The following is a 24,932-nucleotide window of genomic DNA, read 5'->3' as shown; positions in this document are numbered from 1 at the left end:
CATGCCACATTGCAGAGCCAGATGATGTGCAGCCTGCTCCAGGCCTCTGCCCTCCTGGCTGCTTTCCTGCCTTTGTGCTCCACTTCCTGAGCAGCCCCAGCCCGCACCCGGCTCGCACGGCTCCAGGGCCAGCCCAGCCTGGAGAGCAGCCCTGCAGGACAAGGCCACATTCATGCAAAACTCCCGCTGGCCTCGGTCACATTCATGCAAAACTCCCGCTGGCCTCGGTCAGCAGACTGCATTTGCGTAATGAGCGGGACTGCTGTCGCAAACAAAGCCCCTGGAAACGCTTGGGTTTGCGAATCTGCCGGCCGGCCAGAGCCTTACATCAAATGCTGTCAGCAGTGCTGGGAGTGCCCTGCCCAAAGCAGGCACTGTGCCGGGTTTTGCTTGGCTTGGGAATTCTGGAGCACTGGAGTGACACAGACACTTCCCCAGTACGTGTTTTGATTTATCCTTCAGGTGGTCTTTGTTTTTTTTGGGGGGGTGGATGTTTTTCAGGGGCTCTTTGACTTGTGTGCTGGAGCAGTCACCCTGCAACAGCTGTAGGTTATTAGGGACAAGGACGTGTCCACCAAGCAGCGGACAAGCGAGGTGTGGATCCAACTGCGCTCGTCACACGCAAAACTGCACTGAATCAGCAGTCTTGATGGCAAGCGTGATACAGGGGAGCTGGACACAGATCCGAGCAGTGAATTCATGGAGAAGGCTGCTGTCTGCTGGCAGATGCGTCACAAGCAGGAAGGGCGGCTGGTTCCATCAGTCTGTCTAACGCACCCTCCCTTCTTTATTTGTTTTTAGTTACAGGACTAGAGCTCTACTCCTCCCTCTTGTCTGTGAGCCAGTCCATGCCTCATCTCCGCTACATGCAGCCATTTCAGGGCTACGAGCAGAGAGATGTTTATTAAACCTCCCTGCAAGTGACATCCGTTACTCACAATAGATTGTAAAAGTAACTTAGCGAGATGACGCTCCAGCTAAGCAGCCATTTCAATCGTCTCCAGAAAAGGTGCAAGCAGATTGCTTGAAAGGAAACATTTAGCCAAAAAAAAAAAAAAAAGGAAAAAAAAAGGTGGTGCGGAGGACGAGAGACGCTGCGTGCAGGACCCGCGGCCGGCCGGGCCCCGCCGAGCCGCAGCCGCAGCGCAGATGCCGAGGGCTGCGGCCTAAGGACCCTTCGGGAACTACCGCCCCGGCGGGGGGTGTACGGGCAAATCTCCCCCTGCTCCCTTCTCCCCCGGCATCGGCTCCAGACCCGCCGGGGGAGTCCCCGCCGCGGCGGGGCCGGGCAGCTCCCTCGGGGCCGGCCGCCCGGAGGTGAGCGGCGGCGGCGGCGGCGGGGCCCCGGCGGGACGGGGCGGGGCGGGGCGGGGCGGGGCGTCCCCCGGGACACCGGGCTGCGGAGGGGCGGCGGCCGCCGGGCCGGGCCCGGCAGCGGGAGGCGGACCGGGGGACAGCACCGCCCCGCCCGCCGCGGCGCCGCTCGCCCGGCCCGCCCCCGCCCCCGCCCCCGGTCTCCCCCCCCCCCCCCCCCGGCCGCGCCCCGCGCCCCGGCTTTTCCCCGCCCGCCGCCGCCCCGCGCCCGCAGCCGCTCCCGCCGCTCCGCTCCGTTCCGCTCCGCCATGTCCGCTGAGCCGGCCCCGGCCGCCGCCGCCCCCGCCCCCGAGCAGGCCCCCGGCCCCGCGCCGGCAGCGGGCGGCGGGGAGGCGGCCGAGCACCGGGCGCTGGTGCTGACGGGCTTCGGCGGCTACGAGAAGGTGAAGGTGCAGGCGCGGCGCGGCGGCGGCCCGCGGCCCGGCGAGGTCTCGGTGCGCGTCCGCGCCTGCGGCCTCAACTTCGCCGACCTGATGGCGCGGCAGGGGCTGTACGACCGGCTGCCGCCGCCGCCCGTCTGCCCCGGCATGGAGTGCGCCGGCACTGTCCGCGCCCTCGGCGACGGCGTCCGCGACCGACAGGTGAGGGGCGGCGCGGCCCGGTTCGGCCCGGCCCGGCCCGGCCCCGCCGCACTGCGGTGGCCGCGCCCCGCCGCCCAGCAGGTGCGGACCCGCCCGGGCCCCCTCCGCCGGCCTCCGGGCCGCGCCACCGGCGGGAGGCGGCGGCGCGCCGGTGGCCGTCCCTCCGCCGGGGCAGGGGCGGCCCGGCGCCGGCAGAGCCGCGCTCCCTGCCCGGGGCCGCGCGGGGAAGCGTCCGCCGGGGTCCCGCCCGCGGGGGATCCCGCGGCGGACGAAGCCCCCGACAAAGGGGCGGCGCGGGCGGGACGGCCCCGGCCGCCGGGGGCCCTGGCTGCCCTCGCCCCGCCGATGCCGCGCCGGCCGCCGGGGCGGCGAGAGCATCGCTGCCTGCCCGCCCTGAGGGCCGGGGTCTTGCTCTGGAGTCGTGGGGCAGCGCTGGAGGCGGTCGTGTGCTTGGGGACCGCCGGCTGTATTTGCACGCACGGAATTTTCTCGTTAGCGGCGACCGCTAGTAGGATGTTGGGCTAAAGCATGACTGTGCTGTTTCTGAACTCGTTTGTGACCATCCCCTTAAACTCCACGAACGTGGCGGTTCCAGCTGCTGCAGAGTTGTCCGGAGCCGTCTGAGTGAGGGTGGTGAGGTGTGGGTACGAGCTGGTTAGTGAGTGAGGGTGGTGAGGTGTGGGCACAAGCTGGTTAGTTGTTCTTGGTGCTGGGTTTGTGGCCCACCAGCGTGCGGCTGCTGCGTTTCTAGCAACTCGGGGGACAGAGGAGTTGGCTCCGCATGTCCTAGACCTTTGCACCTCAGGGCTGTTGCAGTTACGGTGCTTTAAGATGATTCTTGGGCATGCAACTAGCAAAACACAGTGTCTCAAAAAAACCCCAGTGTGTCAAAGATGATTCCCTCCGCTCCAGGGAAACATCTTGATTTATTTAAGTGTAAATGCTGAACCCACACACTGAGGAGCCTTTCTGCTTGCTGCCTTGGCTCTGCCTCATCTCTGCTTGCTGATACGACCACTTGGTGTTTTGCCGTCTCTTTCCCATTGCATAGCGAGCAGATGTTTCTTGCCCAGTGGGATAAGAGCAGATTTTGGGGGATGCCTCAGACTTCAGGCCTGACGCTTAGACCTGGGAGGTTTTCCTAAGTTTTTTCTGGGGATGATCCTATTAAGCATTGCCCCAAGCCTCCTGCTTGTTGGCAGAATGATCCTTACAAGGGGCAGCGGTAATATTTCACGGTGTTCAGACTCCGTCTCCCAGCTTGGGCAGGGAGGGCAGGACACGGCCCCCATCCCTCTTACCTCGTTGGGGGTCCGTTGGTTTGGGCGGCTGGCAGTCAGGCAGCATGCTGGGTGCAAGCCAGAGCCTGGGGCGCCTGCAGTCCCTCGGAGGCTCGTGGCCTGTGCCCAGCTCTGTGGTGAGAGGTGCTGTTGTGCGGTTTGCCTGACAAGTGGAGCACAGGCTGCAGGCTCCCGCCCAAGCCCAGGGGTGCCGCAGTCCCTGCAGACTCTGCACAGAGAACGGCACACGTGTACCCGGTTCTGGCATACGGAGGACAAGGGTGTGATGACTTCTGCTAGCCTGGGGCTTGTTTCAGACCGCCTTGTCCTCTATTTGATTTTAGGTTGGTGACAAGGTAATGGTCCTGGCTAGGTCAGGGCTCTGGCAAGAAGTCGTGAACGTGCCAGCCAGTCAGACTTTCCTGATGCCTGAGGGGATGAGCTTTGAGGAAGCAGCTGCTTTTCTTGTCAACTACATCACTGCCTACATGATCCTGTTTGACTTTGGAAACCTGAGACCCAACCAGAGTGTCCTCATCCACATGGCTGCAGGTAAATAGTTCTTGCCAGCCCATGCTGAGACTCTTGGCCTCAGCGTGCAGCTTCTGAATGGGTGGCATGGGTGAGGAAGTGATCAGAACGGGGCTGGACTGACAAAACATCGCCTGCCAGAGATGCAGGCTTCGCGCTGACCCAAGCGCTGGCAAATGCTGAACCCATTTTGCAGCAGCCAGGGTTGGTCTCCCCTAGCACATTACAGGCATCAGCCTGCCCCAGGCAAAACCTTTATTCCAAACCCTCCTGGCGCTGTGCAATAGGTACAAGCAGGGATAATTTACCTATCCAGAGGCTTTCCTGACTGCTGGGGCTGTCTGCTTCTAAGTCTTTCTCACTGCTGGTTTTCAGGTGGTGTGGGAACTGCTGCCATCCAGCTGTGCAAGACTGTAGAAAACGTCACCATTTTTGGCACAGCATCTGCCTCCAAGCATGATTCACTCAAGGAGAGCGGAGTTGCTTACCCCATTGACTACAGAACGATGGATTACGCAGAGGAGGTCCGGAAAATCTCTCCCAAAGGTACCGTGTGGTGGAGGACTTCTACGACTGTCCTGCATTTGTTTCAAGTGCAAGGAAACTTCTAGTTACTTTCAATTCCCTCTAGGTGTTGACATTGTCCTGGACCCCCTGGGAGGATCTGATACATCCAAAGCATTTAACCTGTTGAAGCCAATGGGCAAACTCATCACTTATGGTAAGTGTGAGCAGTGTGCCCAAACCCCAGCTCCAGCGTAGGAGGGACTGTGCAATGGCAGGGTGGGCGTGGATCTGCACGGGAATGCTGTACGCTGCTCCATGCCTGGATGCACAGCTGTGAGGGAGCATCGCTGCTGCTGACTGCTGTGTGTGTTGTAGTTCTGTTATTTCATGAAGGTCTTTAGGATGCTTCAACTGGGTGAGGCACTGAGGGGAGTGAGATTTGTGCCTTGTCCCAAGAGCTCTGGTCACAGGCTCCAAGGCTTTTCTCTCCCGTGGTGAGATCTCTTCGAGTACAAGCCGGTGCCTGCAGGGGAAGCAGGAATGTCCTCACGGAGGAACGCTGGCACAGCTGCTTTGTCTGGGCTGACTTAATGCACAGCACTAATAGAGCCTTGCTTTTCTTCTAGAGGATGTGTGGGTGATGAGGTTTGAGGCTACTGAATACTTATCTCTCCATTCCCCAGCCCTGAAACACTGTGATTTTTGTCTCGTAGACAAAGCCCTCACACAGCCCCCAGTGGGATTCCAGATACTTGCACCAGTGTGCTGCTTCTGTTGTCCCAGCCATTGCAGCATGTGGCTCCCCTGAAGAAGCCTGGCTGTAGGAGAAGGGGAGTGCTGTCCTGCCAGCCTGGCTGGATGTGACTTGTAACCCTCTCTTGCCTCTGCCTGCACTCCAGTCTAGCTGTGCTGCTGCTGCCCTCCTAAAAGAGGAGTTGTTCTATACTTTTGCAATATATGGGTGCTGATAATCCAAATTCTGCGTAGCTTGAGGCCGAGGCAGGTACTTGTTTCCATTGAAGGTTGGCTGGGCAGATCCTGATGTGATCCAGTTCTTACCTCTGTCCTCCATCACTGTGTGAGCGGCTGTTACCCTGCGTATTGTCTGAGCTATTACACGGGATGCCTACTGCCTCTCGTGTTGTGTTGATTCCAGCTCACCTGTGGCTTGCCTTCTTTTTAGGGGTAGCAAACCTTCTCACGGGACAGAAGAAGAACCTCATGGCTATGGCTAAAACCTGGTGGAACCAGTTCAGCATCAATGCCTTGCAGCTCCTACACCATAACAAGGCTGTGTGTGGCTACCACCTTGGATATATGGATGAAGAATTTGAGCTTGTCGGAGGTGTTGTAGCCAAGCTGGTTAACCTGTACAGTCAAGGAAAAATCAAGCCCAAAATAGACTCTGTATGGCCCTTTGATCAGGTGAGTCTGAGCTAACATGTAGGCTGGCAGCACCCAGAAGTTACTGGGTGATTGTTTCCTGCACAGTGAGCTCTGGTTCAGTGTGGGCACCTTGTTCAGGGGAGCTGAGCTGTTGCAGATGTTTAATAACCATCTGTTCTCAGATGTTCAGTGCCTTTTTCCTTTTAAGTTATTAGAGGGGAGTAAAGTGGCTGGGCTCTTCTGCTCCAGCGCACAGAGCTGGGCAATGCCAGACAGCATCCCTGTGGAATAGGGCAGGTGCTCAGCTGTGCTCTGTGGGCAGCAGCAGCAGCCCATGGAGGGGCTGGGTTATGCATCAGGCTGGAGTCTGCCCTGCATCCGCACCCTGTAATTAAGCAGAGAGCTGGGAAGGTTGCTGCTGCCCTTCCACGAGTGAAAAAGAGCCCAGGCAGTGAAGCAGAACGAGGATGTTGGAAGGGAGAGGCAGGCTTTTCAGCAGCTCTGCTGTGCTCAGTGTTGTTGCATTGATGTGTCCAGGCAGAGTCAGGTTCTTGCCTTGAAAATCCTTTGCTGGGGTAGGACTTACTGCAGGGGAGCAAAGGACTTGGTAATGATCAGTTGGTGTTAATACCTGAGAACAAGTCTGATGCAAATGCTTAAGGAAAACTCTGTTGATTCCAGCCTGGCCCAGGTGCTGTTTTGCTTAAAAATAATAATAAAAATCTGTGCATGTATTGTTCTGTGGTTGTGTAGATGTAGAAGCATTGTCCTTGTGGCTGTTAGCTGGGTTTCTGCAGTGCTCCCCTCTGTTTGGAAAGGAAGCTGTGGTGGCACGCACTTCACTCTTCCACAGTTCGCGTAGCAGAGCGTCCTTGTGTATGTTACAGTTGGTCTGTCTGAATTCTTGAGGATGGTTTGCTATGGGCAGGCTGGGGTAGCTGCCCAACTCTGTCCAAAGCGCATCTGTGCAGAGGCACCTGAATGCTTGGCACTTGCTTGGAGTGCCAGGAAACCTGCCTCCTGGGTGGCCCTCCAACTAGTCTGGGTGGGCCAAGGGGCTCACGAAGGGCCTGACTGCACTGCAGGGTGGGTGTGGGTCTCACGAGATTCCTGTTGCTTCCAGGTGGCAGATGCCATGAGGCAGATGCAAGAGAAGAAGAATGTTGGAAAGGTCATCCTGGTTCCTGAAGCACCCAAGGAAGAATCCAAAAAAGAAGAGAACTAAGGAGAAAAGATGTGTGCAGATTGTGAATTCATGGTTTGACTCCCTGATCTCTTTGGGACCTGGAAATGGACAGATCAGTAGCTTCCGTCTTCACCAGTACAAGAACATTGTGGTTAAAGTTCAGATGAGGTTTGCATGCTCTTGTTGTGACTGACCCTTTGCCAGATATGCCTCCTGCCCTAGCTCTCTGTTTTGAAGCCTGTTTATTTCGTACGTTTTTTTCTAATCACTTGCTTCTCTACTGAATTTCCAAACTAACCTTATTTTTCTCCAGCAGTGCAGCTGAAGCTTCCGGGCAGTTAACAACTGAATAGCCTGTCACTGTAAAGTCAAGATGTAACATACTGTAGCAACTGCCAAGTATCTCCACAGAAACTGGGCCCTGCTGAAGCATTTGCACTGTCACCTTTGAGAAGCTTGTTCAGCAGGAGAATGGGTGAAACTTAGGATGTTTCCTCAACAGCCAGAGGAAAAGCATGGCTGGCCTAGTTTAATTCTAGCACGGGCTACTCTTCTGTTTACAGTAACCCCGTTCTTTCCCCTCTGCTTCCGTAGGCTGCTAACACCAGTCAGATAGCAACAGGTCATGTTGCCTTTGCCTTGTAAATAACCGTCCTGGCATTTTGGAGTCTATGGCATATTGCACTTAATTTGCAGTCGCTTCTCTGTGCAGTCGGCAAATAACCTGACAGGCTGGGCTGGGCTGATCTGTGTCTGAATACAGAAGAAAAAGTTTCAGTTGGGTAACTTGATCTTGTCTATTTTCTGATTCCAAACTGTATAGGGAGATCTAAACTGTGTCTGATTTTTAGAGACCATAAGGACTCAACTGTGTCTCAAATGACTGGAACAATTGGTGTTGGCTCTGTGCTTTATTAATGTTGGGCTCCAAGTTGGTATTAAGGCTAAACTTCACCCTCGTGTTTGTATTTCCAAGGGCTGCAGTGTTAAATCGGACTTCAACAAGATGGGAACAAAATAAGATCCGGTTAATGCTTGCTTTGTGCTGTGCCCTGCGTGCTGGGGAGTTGTTGCAGTCTGGGAAGTAACTTGCAAGAACCAGTCCTGTAAGCCTGCTTCCCAGGAGCCTGGGCTGGCTCTTTCTGTGGCACGCCACTCAGTAAAGCTATTGCCAAGTTACCAGTGTAGACAGTAAACTGCCCAGCTCTGGGTCAAGCCTCTTGGCCTGGGCATTGTGAGCAGTTTAAATTGTGCTTTCCATTCTCTTCTAGCTAGCTCATTAGATATCCACTCAAACCAGCTCTCAGCTCGTGGTTCAGTGCTGCAGTAGGACTTGGCTCTTCTTCCCCTGACACTGCAAGTCTTGGGACCCTTGGGCTCTCTTCCAGCACCGGGGGTTTAAGAGCTGCCTGGGGTGCTCCTCCCAGACCAGAACTCAGTTTCTCTTCCTCTTTTCTTTTTTCTGTGCACTTGAAAATGGACCTGTGCAGAGACCCAAGCCTAGTTCTGTGAGTACTTAATGAGTGGTGTCCACCTTCCTGCTGGACCCTGTTTTCAGCCCTGAGTGACTGTGGTGCTGTTTGTGCTTGCTTTGAGGCTTTGCCATGGATTGTAGGTGCTGCAGGCTTTTAGGCTTCATTTTCCATTTGAAAAGGTAAACCTGAGGGCACCAAGAAGAGCTGCCCATCGTGGAAGAGCTCAGGCTTCAGGAGCAAAGCCTTGCTTAACCAAACCCTGAAGAGGGAAGGCGCCTGCTGGGCGAAGGCCCCTGTGTGCGAAGCCCCTCTGCCACTCGAGAGCAGCCAAGCATGGCACAGGGCTGGGGGTTCCTGTGCAGGTGAGGAGTGTGGCTTCTTCCTTGGCCAGCTCTGTCCTCCAGCGGGGCTCCTATCTATCAGTGCAGCTTGTATTTCAGGTGCTTGGGCTCAGACCCTAGTTTTTAGAAACGTGTGGCCACAGCCTCCAGGGGACTTGCCCTGGCTAACTTCAAGTATTAAAACAACCCCGTTCCCTACAACCTCAGAGGAGGGCTGGAGCCTTGTCACAGATCCTTGTCAGTCTGTCTCTTGCATTTGATATGTGAACTTCATAAACATGGTCTGATGAAACTCACAAGCACAACTTTTAACCTTTCTGAATCCAAAATCTTGCTGCTTCTCTTTTCAACCTGCCCTGTCATGCTAATTTAGATTAAATCCAACAGTCTCTAATGCTGCTTTACCAGGTCTGACAACAGAAGGACTGTCTAAATTGCTGAAATGGGAAGTCTGGACCTGTTCCTTCAAGAAACGGGACTTCACCTTGGTGCAAGAGCAGCATGCTCAAATGTCACATAACCCCACACATCTTCAGGTTCTGCACACTTGTAAAGGGGAAAACTATCGAATTGTGTTTCACAGTAACATCCTCTCCTTGCTTTACTCTTGGCTAAGTGCATGCTCAGTGCCTTACTTGGATGGCCTTGGATCAGGCAGCGTAGCAAGGCTCTCGCAGTCTGTCCCTCCCAATGCAGCGTGAAGGAGGAAAGTGGGAGTCTTGCAGCTTCCCGTAGGACACCTCTGACATGCTGCCTTGTCGTATGCCACAGAAAACAGTATTTCAGTGCCTTCTTCTACATGCCTGTAAGGACTAGGAAGTCACTGGAGCCTTTTCCATTCTGGCCTTTCAAAGTGTTGCCAAAAACCTGTCTTGCTAGCTCTGTTTTTGAACACTGGTGATGTAGTCTGACTTACTGTGAATAAGATGCTCCCTTTCCACATATTACAGCCTTTCCAGGGCTGTCCTGGTGATTCTGTGCTCCCCAGTCCAGAAGAGCTATTGTAAAGCCCTTGTCTCCCCCAGGGCAGCTGTTTGGCTCCAGCCAGACCCTGAGTGAGGCTTTATCTGCTGCCCCAGCCTTGGCTCTCTGGAAACAATCATCCCAGCTCCCGACTCTCTTCGGGTAGCTGCTCATGTATCTTCTACCTACAAATTCCTGAAGCCCTTATGAGGGCAGGAGTGCTAAGCAGTTACTATCTGTAGAGTTTAGCACTGACTGTTTTATGTCCCTTGGTAGCAACAATGTTTTTTAGAGAAAGACCAAGATTAAATGTAATCTTGCTTTCTATTGCCTCACTGATCAATGCTCTGCTCCAGGTGGTTGTGGTTGGTTGTTTTTTGGTTTTGTTTTTATACTCTTTTTTTTTTTATGGACGAACATTTTATGGGCCAATAAGTATAGAACCTATGTAAAACAACTTCAAGTGTCTTAACTCAAAGTTAACCAGCAGGTTTGTATACTAAGGACCAAAGCAAAAAAACAAACAAAAACCCTAGGATAAAAATCATTCCACTCAATGTTGCTTAACTGTTTAGGGCGAAGTCATGCTATTGAGGAAGTGGGAGATTCCTGTGCTTAAATTGCATGTGCCATTCCAGCTATCAGAAGTGCAATTTAATGTTTATTTTACTGATTGTCTGACCCAAAGGTTGTGCCGTGAGGAGTCCAAGTGGAAAACGTGAGTAAGGAGTTCATGAGTAGAGGAGAGGCATCCCTGGCCCTGCCTGCTGCTGTGGGGGGGCTGCTCAGCACAGGGGTGCCTGTGCGAGTGCCACTCCTGTGTCATTACTGCAGTCGCCTTCCCAGGCTGGTACTGCTGGTCTTGGACAAAACGCAACTCCTTTGCTATCACCAGGCAGCTTTTGTCATGTTTTTCTCTTTGGTTTCTCTCAAGCTCACTTGTGTTGCACGCTAACTGCAGAAGGAGGAGGGAGTGGAAGCAGCCTTGGCTTGTGCAGAGGAGCATGGCCCCTGCCAAGTACTTTGAGACGGGGGAAGGAGTTTAGCTGTACATTTCATTTCGGACGCCTGTATTAAACTAGAATTGATTGACCAGGGAGAAGTAAGAAGCATTGGGGGCCTCAGGCTTTAATCAGTGCAGGATCCTGGCCCACTTACAGCTGCTGTCATAGGTGTAAAACCACTCTTGTTGCCTAATGAAGTCTCTAGTGTGCTAAGCCCTGGTGCTGGCAAAGCATGACTGGCAAGTAGTACATGAGCGTGATGTGAAATGCATTAGACTGAGCCTCTTACAACATATGGTCTGGTCTGTACTGTCTGAGTTGTTGATTTACAGGTATGTGACATGAGTGATACTCATCCTACAGACACACGGAAAATCTTTGTTTAAAAAATATATTCTGCTTTGTGCATGTAACCAAGCTGGACAGAAAGCAAGTGTGCCAATGCTGTTTACATGACTATGATGTGTAATGCTCCTCTGTCTAATGTTACCATATGCCTTATGTGTTTCAAATGTTAATTAAAAGCATAACAAAACCCTCAGTGGTGTGCTGCTCAATCATCTGTTAGAATGAACGCTCTGCTCCCAGCTCAGCCTCTGGGGCACTTTTATTGCTTCTCCAGGCAGTCAGCAGGTGGATGCATTCAGTTTATAAATTCTAACTTTCCCAGGGTGAGAAGATGTCTCTGCTCTCAAGGACAACTGTTAATTGTTGCCTCAATTGTTCCCCTGTTCTGCAGGGCAGCTATGGTGATTTTGTTTGCAAAACCCTTAGCTGTCTTCTGCACTTTACTCTCTGTCTGGGTGTCTCTGTATCCAGTTGGGATTGAAATGGGGGCCTGGGGTGATGGTAAGACAAGGCGTGAACAACCACTACTAAAAATGCAGGATAAATTTTATTTGTGTTTCTCTGCTTAGAGGCTGCGTCCATGCCTGTATATTCTCAGGGGAGGCAGTTGTCCTGGATGCTGAAAGCTGTTAATGGTGTCCCCAAGAGAGCATCGGGTTGCCTGCTGGCTCCAGAGCAGGTGGTGGGGAGGGGCTGTAGCTCAGGGCTGTCTGCTCAAGGACTGAAATGTGTGACCGAACAGCTGAAATTAGACAGCTCGGCTCTGGCAAAGGCTCTGGTGGTGGCTGAGCTGGAACCTGCCTGTAGTGGCCAGAGGTGCAAGAGGCTTCCAGAAGCTGGGGCTGGACTACATGCAGGCTCCCGCCCAGGTTTGGGTTATGCTGCTGACAGCCACGCCAGGGCTCAGCCAGGAGCTGTTGTTGAAACAAGCTGTATAACTGGCTGGTGAGGGCACACAGCCAGGAGGAGCTGGAGTTTCAGGGAAGCTCTGCTCCATGCTGAGGCTTGTGGGGGGCAGGGGTGGAGGTGCTGCTGTCACTAATGAGCAGATTTCTGGCTACCTCTGGGGACACGAGCTCCTTGGACAAACACCTGCTTTTTCCTGAGCTGTCTGTGTTAAGCTGCAGTTTTGTCAGCTGGAAAGGAAGGGGAAGCGAAGGCATGGGCTGTGGCTGCTCAGGCTCGGAGTCTCACACAATGCCCAGTTTCTTCAGTATTGTGCAAACCTCACGGAGATACTGGGCATCTGGATAGCCATTCCTGTGGGGCAGAGGGAAGTGGTGTAAATCCTTCTGATGGTACTAAAACCACTGAGGGGAGCAGCAGTTTATTTTTGCCCCATCCCTTCAACAGGGGCCGAGGGTGGAAGTCCTGCTCCCTGGGAGCTGCTGCTGTCCCCAGGAGCTGCTGCTGTCCCCAGGCACAGCTTGCACCCAGCACTGGCTGCAGAATGCTGTCACAGGAAAAGCTAGGAAAGCTGTAAGTGAACAGGGCCCAGAATTCTTGTCCATGGGGAACTTATGGGTGTGGGATGGGCAAGGGCTTTATCTCCAGCTGGAGTCTGCCAGGACTGGCCTGCCACACCACAGCTGCCCTGCAAGCTGAAGCAAAGGCAGGCACCAACTCTGCCATTGTGGGAACCTGGAAGAGCCACCCATGCCAGGATATGTTGAACTGGAGCCCATGGTTCTCCTCTGATTGCTAAAAAAAACCCCCACACCTGGGAGCGTGGGATGAGCTGGGCCATACCTGGCTTTGCCTCCATCCCAGGAGGTTTTGTGTGGAATAAGGCCCCATGTCACTCTTTCCTCCCCATTGCAGGACTTGATCTGGAATGTCAGCCCATGCTCAAATGCTTTCCTCAGCAGCATTGCTGTCTTCTGCCCTTCCCTGTTGTCAGGCAGGAAGGCATAGAAATCCCCCCCTTTGTAAGGCTGTCCTGGGTGGGGGTCACCAACCTTAGAACAGGGAGAAAGCATTTTATTTTAAACAACAACCCAAGTCCTGTGCCTCACAGCTGGCTTCTGAGATTCTGTCCAGCTTGAACATACACAGACGACTGTGGCCCCCATGGGCTGCTAGTCACTTTGAACTAAATCAGGAGGTCACATACTCTTCAAAAGCACCGAGCTGCTCCCAGACTTGGTGTGGAGCTTTTTGCATTCCACGAGTCGATACCTCTGCTGCTTTGCCTGTGGGCCATGGAACTGTAACTGCCCCCTCCCCCCCCCGCCCCAAACACACACTCCCCCCAAACCCCAGCCACACTGACAGAACCCATTGCATGTCCTGCAGTGGGATGGGGAAGCCCCAGTGGTGGGTACCTACCCCTTGCAAGCCATCAGGGATGTTGTAGGCAATCTGGAGCGTTAGGTCTCGATAGTAGCCAGGCAGACTCTGAGACAGGGAGGAGATCTTGAATGTCCCTGAGATCTTGCGGCTCGGGGAAACCAAGGAGGAGCTGCAGCAAGCTGGCAGAGTACTGTCTGCTGCAAAACATGTCCTGCACAAGGCATGACCGCAGGGAGCCTGGCAGGTCACACCTGAGCCCTGGCAAGCATCACACTGGCCCAGAGGGGTCTTGCCACTTTCCTGTCCGAGGCTGGGGCCTCTTGTCTGCTGTGACGAGAGGTCAGGCTCCTCCTGCACATTGCTCCTGCCGGTTGAGAGCAGGGCCCTTTCCTGGCCCCTGGGCTCTGCTGCAGGCGACTGTTTGGCTGCAGCCTCAGGTGGGTCAGCAGCCGTAGCCCTGTACAGCCAGGTGGGCAGGGAACGAGGAGCACCGTCTGCTGCAGGAGCTGCTGAGCGCAGCTGTCCCATTGCTTCATTGTGGCCTCCTTTGTTCTTGTCTCTTGCAAACTGGAATCTGTCTGGCAAAACCTGCTTTAGCCGTGCAACGTCAGGCTCCCCCCCAGACAGTTTTGTCTTCGGCTGCTCCTGGGACTCCCTCAGACCAGCAGGACTTGGCTTATCCGCTACACTAGGGCTCAGAAGGCAGCTTCCTCCTTGCACAGCCCCAGAATCAAAATGGTCATTGGCCTCCTCCTGCCCCAGTGCCTGCTGGAACCTCCAAGGACTGGGGGACCTCTTTTCCTCAGCCTCTGGCAGCTGGAAAGCCCTGAGCACATCTGTGTGGTCTGCTTTATTGCTTATGTTCAGGTGCTGCAGGGACTCCAGGCTGCCAGGAAGGGCTGCACCCAGTGCCGTGTCCTGGCTTCTGCTCGGCTGGATGACACTTGAGGGCCCTGTACTCTCTGGTCCTGGAGACAAGGATGAAGACTTCAGGGCATGGAGCCTCCTGGAAGAAAACACTTGGAAGGCCTCAGTCACTCCTGGCAGCATCTCCTTGGGGCAGGCAAGATAGAGCTTGTACTTGTCTTTGCTGAGTCCAACCTGAGGGGAGTTTCCTCGCAAAAGGCTGCACAGTTCACTCAGGGCACTGTCATCTGGACCATCTACAGCGAGCTCCGAGTAGCTCATACTCTGACACACCAGGTCAGGACACTTCTGCACAAGAGCTTCCACCTTCCATTTAGCCTGGAAAAGCTTGCTCCTCTCCACTGCCTGTAGCGTCAGCACAGTGCAGTCCCCAGTACGATGCTCTGAGATCTGCACACCTCCATGCCTGCACAGTTCATCAATAGCAGCACGGCAAACGTCTTTCAGGTAAGACCACTGCAGAGAGTCCAGGCTCATTTCTTCGCTCACCCTACTGCCTCCACTGTCTGCCCTGCCAGTGTCTTGGGACTTGTCGCTTTCCTTTGACCTTGGCAGGGAGAAGCTGTTGGAACGTCGCAGCAGAGGCCTAGATTCAGAGGGTTTAGGGTCTAAAGCAGAAGAGGTCCTCATCGTGTCAAAGGTACTAGACGTGCTAGCAAGGGGGTGGTGCTTGATGGGACCTGAGCCTTTAGAGTCCCCAGGATGCTGCAAAGTGCTGTTTTCTTTGTCCCCAAAGGGAGACAGAGTCTTGTGTCTTGTAAGCCTGACATCTCCTTTCACATGGTCCCATTCTTTGGGATCCTTCTGCCTAGACCCTGCTGCTGACCCCAAAACCACATCTGTTGTAGAGACACAAGGCTGGTACTGCTGGGTCAGTGCTGTTGGGTCACTTGGACCTAGAGCATCTGTCTCTGATAAGTGTTTTCCAGAAAGCTGCGCCTGTCCCACCAGTGGAGAGTCCTGATTCAGCAAGAGGCCCCAGCTGGCCTGAGACCTGTCAGCTTTCAGAGGGCTGAAGTTGGCAGCTAGCTTGAGCTCACCCTTCAGCTCTGGCCTGCCTGGGCTGAGCCTTGAGGTTGAGGTGTCCACAGGCGCTTTGGGCTTGTGCAGTGCAGCCTCGGTGGTGCAGGAGGTTGCTGGGTGTGAGGGCAGGGACCTGCTGAGCATGTCAACCACGTGTGTGGCACCTCTTCTGGTGCTGAAATCCTGAAGGTACTGCTTGGCCTGGGACACATCAACAAGGTTTCCAATAAGATAAAGCTGCTTCTCATCCTCATGGCAGAGCAACTGGGGATACAGTTTCTGCAGCTCATGTGTCAGAGCCCTGAGTGCCTGGCCGTCTATATCCAGTCCTGCTTTGGTGATCTTTTCCTTGCGCAAGCTCACCTCCAGCTGCTGGTAAAGCTGCTGCAGGGCCAGGCGGGCCTGTTGCAAGGCGTCCATGTCCCCAGACATACCTGCAGATGGTTGGAGGTACAGTATGACGATGCCATCACTGCTAACATCTACCACATCCACACAATGCTGGCGTAGCACACCTTGGTACTCGGCAGCACAGAACCGCTGCAAGTACAAGTAAATGTCTGAGTCCATCACTAGGGAAAAGTCCTCCAGCTGTTCCACAGCTTCCCCATCCACTGGGTCCCGAGGTGATGGGACTTTAACTGCCTTTTCATACACCTGGTCCCAATTCGGCAGCTTTGCTGTCTCTTGTGCTGACTTAGTGGAGTCAGACACTTGCTGATGATCATGCTTTCTGGTCTCTTTGGCCACATGGCTGGAATCTGGAAGGAGGATCTCTCCAACGGCTTGGCTCTTGAGGTTCAGGCTGCCCAGCAGGTCTCTGCTGAAGGCCTGCAGCTCAGTGAATTGTCCCTTGACTATGCAGTGTGTGTTCTTGGAGTCGAAGTCGAACTGCACATTGCTGTAGCCTTTATGCAAGTTCCTCAGGAGGGTTTTGCCAGCAGGAAGCTTGCCATAGTCAACTATCATGCAAGCACGTATGAAGATCTGCAAGTAGACAGCAAGGGAGTGAGAGAGCAAGGACCAAAACTAAACCCCCTTCCAAGGCACGGGGGCGGCAAATGCACCTGACGCCACAGCCCCTGCATTATTATGACAGAAGAGACAACATGACCTGCCACCTCTCTCTCTCAGCATCCTGCTTTCAAATGAGATGGGAGCATAACACAGCAGGACTGAAAGACCCAGCCAGGCCAAGCAACTCTTGGACCTTGTACACATAAGTCAAAAGCTTTCTGCAAACAAGGAACGCAAGGGGCAAATTGCACAGAGATGCAGCCCCACTTCTACACCCTGGGAGCTCTGCAAACAGCCCAAACCCAAAAAATCCACACTAGCCCTTCTGCACCTGAAATGCAGTTGCCCTCTTCCTCTCCCAGAGCTTCAGCTGCAGACCTTCAAGCAGTCTGGCACCGCAGGCTTGCAGAAAGGTCTGCAATGCCAGGCTAACTCCCATGCCCTTGTTTTCAGTGCTCAGACATGAAAACGTGAGACATGGCTACCGCAAACTGGAAGAAGAGGCAAGAACTCTCCAGTGCCTCCTAGACACCAGCATGTCAGTCTCCTAAGCTCTCCTGAGAAGGACCGTGTCCAGCTAATGACACGGTGTCCAGCTAATGACACGGCAGAGGCATTAACAGGATCCCCTGTGTGTCACCAGATGGGCTGGGGAAAAGCGCCCCTTCCCTCCAGTCTGACTATTCTTCCTTGCTTTGACAGGCACAAACACCAAACAACCAAGTGCACAGCCTGCCTGGCTGTCCCTGTGCTATTAGCACATAAAAAAATATAATTCCTCATTTGAATATGAATAAAAGTGGATTTGCTTTAAGTCTAATTAAGATTAAAGGAGAGAGTGAAGTCTCCCTTCCCGAGCGTGTCTGCCAGGCGCAGAGCCGGTCTGGGAGCCAGCTGGGGCTGTCACAGCCGCATGGGCAGGAGCCGTCTGCTCCTTGCTACCTCATCGGGGCTCAGCTCTGCAACATGCGCCGTCACTTCCAGCGGGTACTTCTTCCCTCCGATCGACAAGACGTGATTCTTCGCCTTCAGGATCCTCTGGGCCACTGGGTGGGAAAAGCCATCAGGCACCCGCGCCAGCCCAGCCCCGTGCCGGGGCGCAGCAGCTCCGACCCTGCCCTGAGCATGCGGGGACACGGGGCAGGAGGGCAGGGGAGGCCGGGGAGGCCGGGAGGCCGGGGCAGGAGGGCAGGGGAGGCCGGGGAGGCCGGGAGGCCGGGGCAGGAGGGCAGGGGAGGCCGGGGAGGCCGGGAGGCCGGAGCAGGAGGGCAGGGGAGGCCGGGGCAGGGTGCTCGGGAGCGGGCAGAGCCCACGGGCCGTGCCCAGCCGCGGCGGCAGGCGCGGCCCCTCGCGGCCGTTACCTTCCGGCGCCTCGAAGGTGATGAGGGCGCAGGCCTGGGAGCCGGCCAGCACCTGGACGTCGGCGATCTCGCCGCCGCCGTTGCGGGAGCGCAGGAAGTGGATGGTCAGCTTGTCGGCCACCCTGTCGGGAGGCAGGTCGGCGGGGAGGCCCCCCACCCGCACCGTGCGGCCCGCCATGCCTGCGCAGAGAGGCCGCGGGCAGCCGGGCCCCACGCCGCCGCGCCGGGGTGCGCCGGAGCCCCGGCAGCAGCTTCCCCCGCCCCGCGGGGCTGGGCCGCGGCCCTAGTCCCCCCTCGCCGCGCCGGACCCTCACCCGCCCCGGCTGAGGCCCCGGCCCCGGCGTCGGGCAGCCCCCGGCACCGCGGCCCGGCCCGGCCTCGCTACCTGCGGCCCGCTCCGGCCCCACCCGCCGCCACCGCCGCCGGGAAACGAAAGCGAAACCGGGGCCGCCCCGCCTCGGCCGGCACCGCCCCCGGCCCGGCCGAGCGCCGGGCCCTGCCCGCCCCGGGCCCCGCTCAGCGCCGCGGGACGGCCCGGCCCGGCCCGGCCCCGGTGCCCACAGAGCCCGGCTCGGGGGCCCGGCGCCCCGCCGCCCCCGTGCCCACCGCCCTTGCACGTCGGACCCACCCTCCTCCCCGTCCCATTCCCGACACGACAGACACGGCGCTCCCTGTAGATGCTTTAATTCCCAGGGGGTCCCTGTGCCCAGGGGCCAGGGACCACGCCGAGCTCTGCTGCGTCAGGCTGGCGGGGCTGGCCAGCGCTAGTCCGCGTCCTCCGTGAAAACGGCCACCCCCTGTTGTCCCACTGGGACGTAGGCGAGGGCGTCCACCTCTCCCCCGCCGCGGCTGGCCTTCTGGAAGTGGATCTCCAGGGCGTCCCTCATGGGCTCCTCACCCAGCACGTCCGGGATCCCCGAGAGCAGGACGGTCCTGGGGCAGCGGGAGGGCTGGAACTGGGCAGAGCCGGCAGTGAGCTGCAGCAGGCCCCGTGCTGCACGGGGCGGCGGGAGGGCACGCAGGGAAGGGGTCCCCTCGGGGCACTTGCTGAGCAGGGTGGACTGCCGCTCTGCTCAGGGCCGCTCGCAGGAACCGCACCTCGGGCTGCACGGTGGTGTGGGGAGCGGGTCTTCAGGAACCCCCACCCGTGCTGCGTCACCCTGGGCTGGCAGGTGCTGCTTGGCACCAGGGTTCCTGCCCTTACCTGCAGGTTAGTGATGTCTCCACTCACACACGGTGATATTTTGAGCTCGTATCTTCCTTTCCCAATAAGCACCTGGATGTGTCCTCTTGCAATTAGCGGCTCTGCCACTGCAGATGAAGGGGAAAGCCCTGAGCCACCCAGGCCCCTGCTGAGCTCCAGGGCAGGTTATGTCCCTGGCACAGACACCAAGGCTGGCACTGCCCAGCTCCAGCTCACCTGCACCTGCACAGTCTCAGGGGAGACAAGACAGTCTGGGCTCACTCTGCCTTCCCCGCTCCCCACAGACACAGCTCCATCTGCTCTTGGGAGACAACTTGTGTCTCCCCTGGAGCCAGCAGCTCGACCTCAGTACACCCTACGCACCTCCGTCCTCCGCAAAGGTCAGCACCACCTGGCCAGAGTCGTCTAGGAACTCCCTGCTCTCCACCTCGCCGCCCCCATTCTTTGTCTTGCTGAAGAAGAGCTCTAGCTTGTCCAGCAGTGCTTCCTCAGGGACAGCCAGGCTGGGCAGGTCAGACACAAGGATACTCCTGCTGCTCCGAGTCAGCCCTATCTGTGGGTGGCACAGGCTGGTCAGTGCCAGGACAGGGCAGGGCCAGGCCCACAGCTCGGCAGAGCTGCGGCACTAATGCGCTAAGCTGGGCTGCTACCCGTCACCTGGCAGAGGCAAGCTTGGGTAGTGGTGGAGCAGGGCACAGCAAAGCTGGTGCGTGCCCAGGGCAGCTCTATGGTCCTCTGCAGTGCGGGGAGCAGTGGGCCCTCGGGACCTACCTCCAGGGCAGATGGCAGCAGTATATCCACTGGTGCTGCCTGCACTCGCACTCTGCACCGGTCGAGCTCCTCCAGGTCCTCCCCGTAGCTCAGCTCAACCACGTGCTCCTTCACCTCTATGATCCTCTGGGCCACTGCAAGCAGGGAGAGACCCCAGCACAGGGGATTGATCGCCTGCTCCATACACACCGTGGGACAGGACACGGGGCAGCTAATGCCCAGGGGACAGGGGCATAAGCCCCGTGCAATGCCAGCAGAGGGGGCAGAGCGCCGAGCCCTGGCCCAGGGAGGGGATACAGGGCAGGCCCCAAAGCCGATCGAGCAGGACACCTGGCTGTGGCAGTACTCTTCTCACTCTTACCTTCTGCCTTCTCAAAGGTGATGAGAGCTGAGCCCCCCAGCAGAGGGTAGCGGATCAGTGGGGTGAGCATCAGCTTGTTCATGTTGTCCTTGTTTGTCACAAGTCCCTTAAACACCATTTTCTTCTCTGGCAAGGCAGGCAGCATCTAGGTTTGAGTACACAGACAACACCTGGAGGAGACTGGACCCCGCACAGGGCCTGTGCCTGCCAATCCACAGACTAGAAACAAGCTCATGGCTCAAAATAAACAGCTGGAGAGCCTCAGCAGAGTCTCTCCTAGGATCTGGCTGTGCCTGGAGTCCCAAAGCCACGACTGGAGCTTCTGGCCCTGGCAGAGGAGACGCTCACTAGCAGGAGATGTGTCAGTTGTCACACAGTGCCCAGCTGCATTCACCTGCAGCCTCTCCAGCAAGGCTTGCACCCCTTGCCAGTGGACCCAAGCACCCACACACACTCTGTTACCATCACTGGATCGTCCCAGAGGACCCTCTTCTTCACTTCTTCCAGTTCCTTTTTCAGCACCTGCTTCTCCTGCCTCAGTCTGTTCATCTCGTCCTTTGCTAAAAAAATGCCCACCTGGAAGGAAAGAAGGAGGGGGCAGTAAGGGAACCACCAGGCTGCGAGGGGCTGCAGCACGCTCTCTGTTTTAAGCACAGCAATGCTCTTGGACACTGCTCCACCCACACCGTTTTTCTGCTCTTGACTGCCTGCAGCCCTGCCCTGGCTCCTCGTGCTCGATTACAGCCCTTCCTCCTCTGCTGTGGCACTAGCTCACTCCTCGGCACAGGCCTGATGTATGTGACATCCTGTGAAAGCTCCACCGCGTCCAGAGCAAAGTGATCTCAGGGCAGGGAGCAGAGTGATGCAGCCCCACCACCCACCGCCACCTTTCCAAGCCCAAGACGAGTCCTCCGACCACCAACCTGGCAGGATCTGTCTTCATCTCTGTTTAAAGACATTTGTTGCTCAATATTTTTACGAAGAAGTTCTCCCTCTTTCCTCAGCTCTCGTGTCCTTTGCTCTACAGCTTCCTTGGCCATTTGTAGCTTCGCATGCTCTTGCTCCAGAGCACTACAAAGTTCCTGTGAGAGGTGCCATCAGACGGTGAGACCCTGCAGACTTTGCGCCCCCCCCATTGGCTCTCCAGCCCCAGCACACGCAGCTCCTTTGGGAAGGAGGGCGGCTGCTCCCCGTGCAGAGCCCCGGACCCCGGTACAGGGTCTCTTAACCGCGGCATACCCCCTTCTCCGCCGCTCCTGGTCCAAGAAAAAACAAGGCAACTCAAGCTCACAGCCTGGCCCCGCCAGGGCAGGTCCCGGGGCGGTTCGGACCCGACCCCACCCGCCTCGCACGGATGCAGCAGGACCCACCTTGCAACACTCGATCTGCTGCTGGACTTGCTCGGGGGTCACCTCCGGGAAGCCGTCCTCCAGGCTGCCGGGGCTGGGCAGCCGGATGAAGGAGTCCTAAAGGCAGGAGGGGTCCTCAGCCACGCTGCGCCGAGCCCCCCCCTCCCGCCCCCCAGGTCCCGGGGGCTCGGCCCCTCACCTCCTCCGCATCCATCCCCGCGGCGCTGGCGGCAGAACGGCGGCGGTGTCGGGCGGCGGCAGCGGAGGAAGCCCTGTCCGTGGGGAGGGCTGAGCACCGGGGCTGCCCGGCCTGCCTGCGGCTCCGCGCCCCCTCCCGCCCTTCGCTTCGCCTTTCCCTTTCACTTTCGCTTTAGCGGCCCCGCCCCGGCCCCGCGGGGGGGGGGCAGCAGCCCCAACCGAGACAGCCCGCGGGCGGGGCTGACCCGAGAGCCCCATCTTCCCACCCGTTCCCCGCGGGGCCGCCGCCGGCCCAGCCACCCCGCGCTCGCCTGCACTCTCTTCCCCGTGGAACTCGCTTCCCCGGAGCGGCTCAGCCGCCTTTTCCCTGTATCCCCCGGGATGTGACAGCCCGAGCCGTCCTCGACCCCTGCCCCGTCCCTGCCCCAGCAGAGAAGGCTGACCAGACATTGAACAGCCACTGCCAAGTCACCGCACAAGTCACCCTCTCCCTGGCTGTATGTCTCAGCTGGAGAGAGGTGAGCGGGAGGCACCTGGGACGAACCATTCACCTTCCCTCTCCCAGGGACCACCGGGGTTTTGGGAATGAGCAGTTTCCAGCAGGGGCTGGAATGACAGAGATCACCTTAGGCAGCAGGGAGGGGAAAGAACAGGGGTGCCCGAGGACAGTCCCACAGAGGCGGCAGGCTCACCCACGGCTTGGGCCCTACAATGCTCCACAGACGCTCTGAAGCTCGCCCGGGCTGCAACAGCTTTCCCAGCTCTTACGGACACGCAGAGCAAGAGCGTCCACGCCAAAGAGAAAAAGGCCTAGCAACGCTTTTTTTTATACAACAAAACAAAATGGTTTTTGATAAACATTTATTGATGCAACCTTGTTACACCTTTAGAACCGCAGCTTCTGGAAGAACCACTTATTTTTGCCCGTCTTGTATCTGAAAGAAGGGGAACACAACAGTTAAGAGAACACTCCGTACCAGCCGGAAGCAGCACAAGACCTGCACCTGAGCTGTCCGTATCCTCCCACACAGGCAGGATGCAGTGCCCGGCTTACCCGGAGTAATCTGCCTGGTCTCTTCAGCCTGGGCTGCAACTAGACCTGCTCTAAACCTTTACACTGCCAAGGGAAGGAAACGCCAGCTTCCAGATTTTCTCATGAATCCACCTCGTGAAGGATACCCACGCTACAGCGGCTTCCACCCCAAGAGATAAGAGGACAGCACACAGCAGTCCCGCTAGACATCTCACGTGGGGGTCAGCCATCAGGAGATGCCCTTGGAGAACAGCCTATGATCACGGGCAGAGTGCTTTCTAACAGCCAACACCTTGGGCTGCCCACAAGACACCCTGTGTCCTGCTGAGGCCGCGCAGCTCCTTCCACTAAAGGAGTTTCTGAACAGAAAACTGAAAAGGACTCTTAACCTGGAACACTCCTGGGCAAAGCCTCAGCGCTGCCCTGTCCCACTACACCCAGCGATGGACAGCCAATGAACTGGCAGCGAGATGCCAAGTGATCTGTCACCTGTCACCTGAAAGGCCCCACTCGTGGTGGCAAGAGGCTGCACCATCATCATAAATGTCACCCTGGGTCTTCAGCTGTGGGTAAACTGTTCCCCATCTCAACCCACCAGCTCCCTGAACAGACAGTTGTGTCAAGACACACACAGGAGGTGAGGAGGAATGTACTCAACCAAAAATGTATTCAAGGAGGTTGGGGCAGAAGGGTCCAACCTGGGACTCCCCCAGGCTGTGGCACAACCACGCCAAGTCCTCGCCCCAGGGACAAGTGCTCACACCACTGAATAGATGAGCTTCCAACTCACCTCTCCTCAAATTTCACCTTGGCTTCACGTCTTGCTTTGCGTTTTAGAGCGGGGTCCCTGAACACATCCTTATTGACCACTGTTTTGTCCAGAGGAATATCAACGGAATACCTGGGCGAGAGAGTGGCAAGGTTCAAAAGAGTCACGGTACCTAGCACAGGGATGAAAGCACAGCAGGCAGCCCGAACCGGTAAAATGCATGTACTAGTGCCAGGTTAAGGGACTACAGCTCTTAAAGTCTTCTCAGTTCAGGAAATCACCAAACCACCACAGCATCCAATGACATTTAATTCAGCCTACACAGGCAACAGCTACACACTTCCCAAGAGATGAGCAGCTCTATCCAGCACGTTGTATTTGGCAGCCTGCACCAACAGGAGCTCCAAGAGGACGGGAAGAAATGTCACTGGGCCACACCAGCTCTGCCAGCACCCCAAACCCTTATGACTGTCTCAAAGGCTCACCCACTGACACCCTGTCATCAAGAGGAAAGCGAGCGTGGCTGAAATGAGAGCCAGGTGCTTTATTTCAGAAGTTCACTAATATTTCCCCTCAGCTTCACACCCCCCAAGTCCCTGTTTTTGCAGAGCACATGCCCTGCGTTCATTCAGCCGCCTAATTAAGAATCTCAGTGACTCCCAGCGTTCACCGGGGAGAACACTGCAGAACTATGATCACTGAAAGCAGATAAGACTTCTCTGGCCCTGCCAGCAGCAGGCTGCAGCCCCGCTGGCGGCACTCCTGTGGCCCCACTCACCGGGTGGGCATCAGGTGGTTGTAGTTGTAAACCTTCACGAAGGACTTGATCTTGGACCTCTTTGCGATCTTCTTCTTGCCCATGGCGGCAGTCACCTTCCGCGGGTAGCGGTCGATGCCGGCCACCAAGGCGTGGCTGTACGGCCGGTCGGAAGTGCCATCGTCGATGTTCTGAAACACACCGACCGCAGCCGGCGATGGCACCGCGGAGCGCCAGCCGCCGCCGCGAAAGCCCAGCAGGGACCCCCGTTTTGTGCGGACGCCTCCAGAAACGGAGAGCAGCGGCAACGCTCCGGCCTCTTGCCCGCTCTGCAGGGCGGCCCCGCGCTCACCTTCACGATGACGGCCTTGCGCCCCGAGTAGCGGCCGGCCAGCACCAGCACCACCTTCCCCGGCTTCATGAACTTCCCCATCTCTGCGGAGACAGCGCGCGGCAGTCACAGCCGGGCCCCCGACACTCCCCCGGCCCGCCGCCCCCGCGGATGACGGCGGATCCCGCGGCCGGCCCCGCACTCACCGAGACTCCCGCCGCGATGGCTCCCAGACCGGAAAAGAAAGCGGCCGCCGCGACGCCGACCTCTCACCTCGCGTCACTGCGTCACTTCCGCTTCTCCTTCCAGGACAACGCCGCGCATGCGCCGGGAGACGCCACCGTTGCCGAGCAGCAGGCGGCGGTGCCGGGTGTCCGCCCCGCCCCCCCCCCGGGGTGTCCCGGCCCGCCCCCTCCGGTCCCGTCCCGTCCCCTCCGGTCCCCGCCACCCCCCGACCCCCGCGCGGGGACACATCGGCCGCGCGGCCTTCCCTGGTGGCCGCGGCAAGGCGGGTCCCGCCCCGGGCCCGCTGCTGCAGCCAGCAGAGAGCGAGTCCCCATTCC

General features: G+C 57.2%; 4 protein-coding genes across 5 annotated transcripts; 1 reads left to right on the top strand and 3 right to left on the bottom strand.

Moving 5' to 3' along the window:
* Nucleotides 1-1,566: 1,566 nt before the first annotated feature.
* Nucleotides 1,567-11,169, top strand: VAT1 (vesicle amine transport 1). The gene is made up of 6 exons (XM_052785580.1): nucleotides 1,567-1,955; nucleotides 3,580-3,787; nucleotides 4,142-4,312; nucleotides 4,398-4,487; nucleotides 5,457-5,698; nucleotides 6,783-11,169. Exons 1-6 carry the CDS (start codon nucleotides 1,623-1,625, stop codon nucleotides 6,882-6,884), a joined length of 1,146 nt encoding a protein of 381 aa, XP_052641540.1. The 5' UTR covers nucleotides 1,567-1,622; the 3' UTR covers nucleotides 6,885-11,169.
* A 335-nt stretch (nucleotides 11,170-11,504) lies between these two features.
* Nucleotides 11,505-17,869, bottom strand: LOC128141039 (uncharacterized). The gene is made up of 5 exons (XM_052785578.1): nucleotides 17,597-17,869; nucleotides 17,178-17,281; nucleotides 13,305-16,205; nucleotides 12,726-12,934; nucleotides 11,505-12,236 (listed from the first exon to the last, which is right to left on the bottom strand). Exons 1-5 carry the CDS (start codon nucleotides 17,772-17,774, stop codon nucleotides 12,167-12,169), a joined length of 3,462 nt encoding a protein of 1,153 aa, XP_052641538.1. The 5' UTR covers nucleotides 17,775-17,869; the 3' UTR covers nucleotides 11,505-12,166.
* Nucleotides 17,870-18,300: 431 nt separating this feature from the next.
* On the bottom strand, nucleotides 18,301-21,631 carry IFI35 (interferon induced protein 35). Its single transcript, XM_052785577.1, has 9 exons — nucleotides 21,481-21,631; nucleotides 21,303-21,398; nucleotides 20,856-21,014; nucleotides 20,395-20,508; nucleotides 19,933-20,077; nucleotides 19,572-19,705; nucleotides 19,164-19,353; nucleotides 18,801-18,907; nucleotides 18,301-18,552 (listed from the first exon to the last, which is right to left on the bottom strand). The coding sequence occupies exons 1-9, from the start codon at nucleotides 21,493-21,495 to the stop codon at nucleotides 18,361-18,363; spliced, it is 1,152 nt and encodes a 383-aa protein (XP_052641537.1). The 5' UTR covers nucleotides 21,496-21,631; the 3' UTR covers nucleotides 18,301-18,360.
* Nucleotides 21,632-22,323: 692 nt separating this feature from the next.
* On the bottom strand, nucleotides 22,324-24,750 carry RPL27 (ribosomal protein L27). Of its 2 annotated transcripts, none has more exons than XM_052785576.1 (5): nucleotides 24,576-24,750; nucleotides 24,391-24,473; nucleotides 24,060-24,229; nucleotides 23,303-23,413; nucleotides 22,324-22,596 (listed from the first exon to the last, which is right to left on the bottom strand). In XM_052785576.1, the coding sequence occupies exons 2-5, from the start codon at nucleotides 24,469-24,471 to the stop codon at nucleotides 22,584-22,586; spliced, it is 375 nt and encodes a 124-aa protein (XP_052641536.1). In that variant the 5' UTR covers nucleotides 24,472-24,473; nucleotides 24,576-24,750; the 3' UTR covers nucleotides 22,324-22,583. The 2 variants fall into 2 exon arrangements, with proteins under 2 accessions (XP_052641536.1, XP_052641535.1); XM_052785575.1 differs by having other exon boundaries at nucleotides 22,324-22,414.
* Between the last annotated feature and the right edge of the window lie 182 nt (nucleotides 24,751-24,932).

The sequence above is a fragment of the Harpia harpyja genome, chromosome 4 (genome assembly GCF_026419915.1).
Source record: "Harpia harpyja isolate bHarHar1 chromosome 4, bHarHar1 primary haplotype, whole genome shotgun sequence".
NCBI lineage: Eukaryota > Metazoa > Chordata > Aves > Accipitriformes > Accipitridae > Harpia > Harpia harpyja.
The sequence above is the reverse complement of the archived record's forward strand: the minus strand, read 5'-3'. Positions and strand labels throughout refer to the sequence as shown.

Bases quoted from the DNA above. Each gene is read 5' to 3' on its own strand.
- VAT1 (XM_052785580.1), top strand. From the start codon at position 1,623: ATGTCCGCTGAGCCGGCCCCGGCCGCCGCCGCCCCCGCCCCCGAGCAG. The intron at 4,313-4,397 runs GTACCGTGTGGT...AATTCCCTCTAG, and splicing joins CCGGAAAATCTCTCCCAAAG to GTGTTGACATTGTCCTGGAC. The intron at 4,488-5,456 runs GTAAGTGTGAGC...CCTTCTTTTTAG, and splicing joins GGGCAAACTCATCACTTATG to GGGTAGCAAACCTTCTCACG.
- LOC128141039 (XM_052785578.1), bottom strand. From the start codon at position 17,774: ATGGCGGGCCGCACGGTGCGGGTGGGGGGCCTCCCCGCCGACCTGCCT. The intron at 16,206-17,177 runs GTAGCAAGGAGC...GTCTACTTGCAG, and splicing joins CAGAGCTGAGCCCCGATGAG to ATCTTCATACGTGCTTGCAT. The intron at 12,935-13,304 runs GTAGGTACCCAC...CCCTGTTCTAAG, and splicing joins TCCCTGATGGCTTGCAAGGG to GTTGGTGACCCCCACCCAGG.
- IFI35 (XM_052785577.1), bottom strand. The intron at 20,078-20,394 runs GTAACAGAGTGT...ACTCAAACCTAG, and splicing joins TCTGGGACGATCCAGTGATG to ATGCTGCCTGCCTTGCCAGA. The intron at 18,908-19,163 runs GTGCGTAGGGTG...CTTCATCTGCAG, and splicing joins GACCTTTGCGGAGGACGGAG to TGGCAGAGCCGCTAATTGCA.
- RPL27 (XM_052785575.1), bottom strand. From the start codon at position 24,471: ATGGGGAAGTTCATGAAGCCGGGGAAGGTGGTGCTGGTGCTGGCCGGC. The intron at 23,414-24,059 runs GTGAGTGGGGCC...TCTCTCGCCCAG, and splicing joins AACCACCTGATGCCCACCCG to GTATTCCGTTGATATTCCTC. The intron at 22,415-23,302 runs GTGAGTTGGAAG...CCCTTCTTTCAG, and splicing joins AAGGTGAAATTTGAGGAGAG to ATACAAGACGGGCAAAAATA.